Raw genomic sequence first — 6,178 nt, 5'->3', positions numbered from 1 at the left:
TTTCCATCTGAAGGATACCTCAACAGCCGGCAACATTTCACCCAAAAGCAGACAGCCGGATCGCCCTGCGCTGACTCGCCTGGTCGGTAGGAAGCGGCTGGTCGCGGCGGGGGTGCTGGGGGTGGTCATGGTGCTGCTACTGGTCATTCTCATCCCGGTTCTGGTTAATTCCGCGGGAACCTCGTCGCACCTTGAGATGTTCGGCCCGTGCCGATGGGTATGCCCCATTACGGCACCAATTCGCCCACGAGCACCGCCAGGGCGGACACCCTGCGCGATAACAGCTTTGCGGAGTCCGCACCCACGTTCATCCAAGGTCCGAAGGGGGAACCAGGGAGTCAGGGAAGACGGGTCCGAGGGGTCCCCCGGGTGAGCAAGGACCACCCGGTCACCCGGCCGCCGGGGATAAGGGAGAACCGGGACGGCCCGGGTCTACCGGGACCGGCAGGACCGAACACCGCTGCCGGTGCCATCAGCGCCGCCACCTACAGCACCGTGCCCAAGATCGCCTTTTACGCGGGTCTTAAAAAGCAGCACGAGGATACGAGGTGCTGAAGTTTGACGACGTGGTGACGAATTTGGGGAACCACTACGACCCCACGACCGGAAGTTCACCTGCTCGATCCGGGATTTATTTCTTCACCTACCACGTCCTGATGCGCGGCGGCGACGGCACGAGCATGTGGGCAGACCTGTGTAAGAACAACCAGGTAGGAGCACGCCGCGCGCACACCCTCGCGCTCGTTGTGTATATTCACGCGAACACACGCACGCTTGGCACGCACAAATACACTGCGTCCGATGATTGGAAGAATTAGGGTGTCCCATTCCGTAACTTATGTTGTTTAAAGTCACACAAAGTGCACGTTAACGTCATTTGAACTAAATCGGCCAAGTGGAGTGGCGCGTGACGTCCCTCGTTGGGGAATGATTGACGAGGGGGTGCGCGAGCGAGGCGGAAACCCCAAACGGGTCGTAACGCAGTCACACGTCATTCTTCATCCCACATTTATTTAGAAAACAAAACACATGGTCACACAATAAAAAGATAACATTACGACCAGCGTAATCTCATTTGCATCTATTTTGTATTGAACCAATTTCAAATATTAAATTATGATTAGGCTAATAATATAATAATTACCAATAATATATAGCCTATCGCAATAATCAATAATGAATATAATAATAATAATTATTATTATTACATTAATTATTTCACTCCAACAGTTATGCACACAATCAGAAAATCACACACATAAACACAGGCACATTTAAATTCACACACACACACACACACACACACACACACACACACACACACACACACACACACACACACACACACACACACAACTCCGCTTGTCACTGTTTTTGCCATTCCCCCCCCGCCCCACCCCTGTACGAGCCAGTCTCTTGATCAAAGGCTACATGGCGGGGCTGTCAGACAGCAGATCTAATCTGTATCCCCCGGGGCTATACTCGGTGTCACTCTGAGGCACTGTTAGCTCCCACGACTCACAGAGCGGCTTCACCAAGCGCGTCGCCTCCCTGTCCATCAGCCACATATAGGCCTAACGTAATGGATCGCCGATCGCAGTCCAACCAGCATCGAGCCAGCCACGGGGCCTTCTATAGGGGCCTTGTTCCGGATAAACACCGCACAAACATCGATTGACATCACAAAAAGTATTCATTTTTTTTAGATCAACAATTTAAGGTGTTTGAAATAAACCTCTCAGATTGATGGATAATTGTTGCTGAATTTAATATTCCGAACGTCAGTAAGCCTGTTACATTTTTTAGACAAAGCCAACATTTTCCCTTTTTTATATTATTATTATATATCTTTTGGGACAAACTAAACATGCATACGCACATGCTAACATATGACCTTTATAATACAGTAATAATGTATTTAAACACAGCAAAGCCTGATGTGAGTAATAATTTTAGACCCATGCATATCATTTGAATAAACAGATTCAATCAGGCACTGATTTACATAGATATGCCTTTATTTATTTCTTTAATGAGGACGCGTGCAGACATAATGAGAACATTGGGCAAAAGGTGACTTCTAACTGAAGAGTTTCAGCCATGATTTAAATGTGAAATGCTTATACTCAAAAGTTTGGTGACTATATCCTACTTCAATCTCATAGACTTGGAAGTTAACCCTAACCTTGATTGGCCACCGACAAACACGAAATCAGTGTTTTGAAGAGCGGATATCCCGACTATAAGTGTTTCATTTCATCATCAAGAAGGGGATTCCTCACCGTCATCAAAAGGCCATGTCTATTTGTGAGTGTGTGTGTGTGTGTGTGTGTGTGTGTGTGTCTGTGTGTGTGTGTGTGTGTGTGTGTGTGTGTGCGCCTGTGTGTGTGTGTGTGTGTGCGTGCGTCAGAGGCCCGAATGCCTTTGCTCATCCATGCATCATCGTCTCCTCTGTGGTGTGCCGCGGTCTGTCTCGGCTTGCCGCTCTCGTGCCCTAAACCCCGCCCCCCCTCACGCTCCTTCGCCCCGCCCGCAGGTACGGGCGAGCGCCATCGCCCAGGACGCCGACCAGAACTACGACTACGCCAGCAACAGCGTGGTGCTTCACCTGGAGCCGGGCGACGAGGTCTACATCAAGCTGGACGGGGGCAAGGCCCACGGGGGGAACAACAACAAGTACAGCACCTTCTCCGGATTCATCCTCTACGCCGATTAGTGGACCGCGCAGCACCGCGCAGCACCGCGCTCTGGAACTTATCTAACCCCCGTCCCCCTCATATTCAGAAGCCAAAATATCCCCCCCCCCACACACACACTGCTCCGGGCCTGTCTCTCCAGCCACTGAACCGGTTTAATGTTAGAAGAAGATGCTTGTTTCTTTGGGAAGAGGGTGGTAGGGGCCATATTGACACAGTCTCACGCGCGACAAGAACCTCATCATCCTTTTTTCGGGGGGGGGGGGGGGGGGGGGGGGGGGGTCTGAACGGTCCTGACGGCCTTCCTGAGCATGCACAGACTTGCACAGACGAGCACACACACACACACACACATATAAAGATACACCGGGACCCACATACACTCGCCTTGCCATCCTACCGTTAACATTGGACCGTAGCTATAGCAAACAAACCTAACTAAATTACGATGCCGTACCTATGGGAAGCCGTACGATCACAGCTAGTGGTGGTAACACTAGCTGTGATCGGCTGCGGTGTCCGCTAGTGATCGTATGTACGGTCCCTGTTCAATACAAAAATGTGGAACACTTAGCTTATGTCGTGATGCACGGGGTGGTTTTTCCCCCATTTCCCCGTTTGATCATTAAAGTGCCACCGTATTTCATCTTGAAAGGAAAGGTGGCTACCTTGAAAGCTCCCAATCTGAATAAGCTCCACTCCTGTTGCGCGTATCAACGTTTAGGTCAGCCCTAATCCGAGAGCCACAGCCGTCATCCCAGAAAGGAGTCTTTAAGCATGACGCTCCTTCAGCACCTTGTTCTGTTGTTCAGCCCTACGGTATGCCCTGCATTGTAAGTGTCATGCACCCGGGTCACCTTTGAACCCATCCTTCTCACAGAAGCGTCATTGCAGGACGAACCCGTGCCGATCATAACACTGACGATGTGTCTTCTCCTTCTATGGGCCAGAGCAGCGGTAGTAGACTCATCTAGTGGAGATAAGTCTTCTACGAATGCACCCTCTGAAATGAAAGGAACATACCCATGATTAGTGTTATGGCCGACACCTTGATTTTGCTCAACTCTCTCAGCTCAACATCTTTCGATGCTTAATGATCCCCCATTTGCCAAACCCACAACTTACTTGTGTATTTGATTATTCTGATGTTTGTTTGGCTGGGGTGGCAGGGTCATTTGGGTCCATTTGAGGGCAATAATTATGTTAAAGGGGTTGTATTGTATGAAGACGTTATATCACACAGTCTTGTAGGTTGTCTCTTTGATGATAAAAAGATAAACCCTGGGATCTCTCACTGTATGAGCTCGGGAATATTTGAGGGATTTAGACTAGTGATTACTAGAATTGAATTCATAATAATTGGTTTGGCATTGTGTTCATATTGCTTTGCTTTCTTTATTGCCCTGTCCCAATCAAACCATATGTGTATCAGCCCCAGATGTCTGGTGGGGTGAAAAATACATTATTATTATTATTATATAAATAAATATAATATGCATAAATAAATAACTTATAGCTGCCACCAACAGATGTAGCACACATTGAACCCACCATGGTTTCTTTCCGAGATTTTCTTTTTGTTCTTTTTTTTTGTATTTATTTCTGTGATAATTTAAAAACAACATGCAAGCGTGGTGGTTATAGGCCAAGTCTCCATGTTGATCTTCGAATAAGATGTCTTGCAATGTAAGGATAAACACGCTACACCGAAGTAGAGATCAAAGAACACTATGTATCAATGTACAATAATCTAACAGATAGTTTAAGACAATTGTGGAGCAAACATTACTGGAATCATGTGTAAATATTGTAGTGATATATATTCTAATCCCCAACCCTTCTCGATGTACGATATGTTGCAAATAGCAAATGAGAAACTCTTATTATATAGCCTATTATTCAATGGGACATTTATGCATTACTCACCCAAATGTCTTGACATTGAATTGTTACCAGTTCGTACACACGTGATGGAGATGTTTGTCGACGTACGTTTGCGTGTGTGTGTGTGCCTGTGCACATGTCAGGCACGCACGCACGCTTGTGTGTGTGTGTGTGTGTGTGTGTGTGTGTGTGTGTGTGTGTGTGTGTGTGTGTGTGTGTGTGTGTGTGTGTGTGTGTGTGTGTGTGTGTGTGTGGCATCAATGAGAAACGTGCACGATTATCCTTTTTTTCAGGGGAAGGAGCTGGTGGTCCAGCTGTTTGCTGTTGACTCCAAAAATATTTTCCATTAAATGGACAAAACCTACCGGTTGTCTGTGTATTCTGGCCTCATTTATTATGCAGAGAATCTAGTATGTCTGTGTGTCTTTTTGGTTCCCCAGCTTTATTTATACTTCTAGTGCGTAGTACCTCATCCAATCATTCATATTTGGTTCACTCTTATTTGGTTTGGGTTAAAGAGGAGACCGCACAGTGTGGTGTCAGACTTACAGTATATACAAAAACAGACACACAGTCAGTTCACAGTTTCAGCATATTACATAACATTCCATTATTATTATAATTGGTACAGTTTAGTAAGGTATAGTTCTGGCGGAAGAGCTGAGCCCTGTTTGACTGGGGCCCGTTCCGGGTTCTCAGAGAGTGGCCCCTCACTTAACGTGTGTCATCGTCTTTCTGTATGGGTGCATTCTGTTGCTCAGAAACACTGTGTGGTTGTATGCCCTTTATGAGTAACAATTTGTCAGGAGAACAGAACAGAGAAGCGTACGCCATATGTACTCAATGGGCCTTACTCACCTCAAATGCTTCAGAACTAAGATGGCTGCTTGATGAATATATAGGGCCCATTCCTTTCTGAATCTCAGGACAAATGATCCTTCCTTATTATTATTATTATTAATATTTTTATATTATGATTATGATTGTGATAGGATTACAATTATTATCATAATAATAATGTTGTTATTATTATATTGTTTTAATTGTTATTATTAGCCGATAGGAAATTAACTTTTGTGTTTGAGTTTTTTCTATGCTAATAATAATAATAATAATAATCACCGGAAGCTGGATTTAAATAGCACATTTTCAATGACCCCATGGCGCTCTACAGTGAGTGACTCGGAGGGGGGGTTGTCCAAAGACGCAGGGTGAAGAGTCGAGTCGTAGATATGTGGATCTCTGCAGCGTGTGAGTACCTTAGGGTGTAGCAGCCATCCCAAAAGATCTGTCCCCGAAGGTCCACCACCGGGTGCGAGGGACGGACGGGCTGTCCGGTGTCTGGGAAACGGGGACGTAGGTGGGGGTGTGTGGGTGCTGCGGGGCTCGATGAGACCCTGAGGAACAGGTCCGGGGGGGCTTGGGGGTGAGCAGGAGGGTCTTGGTGTCTGATGCAGGACTCGACAGGCCGCCTGGATTAGAGAGGGGATGCTGTATGTAAGCTTGAGGTAACCCATTACTCAGCGTGGTTGAAGAAAGGATTTTTTCTCAGTAAGAGGATGCTAAGCAAAAATACATTATTGCCTCTCGTTATGTTT

The 6,178-nt window shown here is 46.6% G+C and overlaps 1 protein-coding gene across 1 annotated transcript; it reads left to right on the top strand.

Moving 5' to 3' along the window:
- The first annotated feature begins 18 nt into the window (after window positions 1-18).
- On the top strand, window positions 19-2,956 carry c1ql3a (complement component 1, q subcomponent-like 3a). The gene is given in 6 exon segments (XM_060045617.1): window positions 19-224; window positions 227-334; window positions 337-424; window positions 426-535; window positions 538-710; window positions 2,537-2,956. Coding segments are annotated over 6 exon segments (756 nt in total). The 5' UTR covers window positions 19-127; the 3' UTR covers window positions 2,717-2,956.
- Window positions 2,957-6,178: the final 3,222 nt, after the last annotated feature.

The sequence above is a fragment of the Gadus macrocephalus genome, chromosome 23 (genome assembly GCF_031168955.1).
Source record: "Gadus macrocephalus chromosome 23, ASM3116895v1".
In the NCBI taxonomy this organism is placed as follows: Eukaryota; Metazoa; Chordata; class Actinopteri; order Gadiformes; family Gadidae; genus Gadus; species Gadus macrocephalus.
This window is presented reverse-complemented; position numbering and strand designations above follow the sequence as displayed.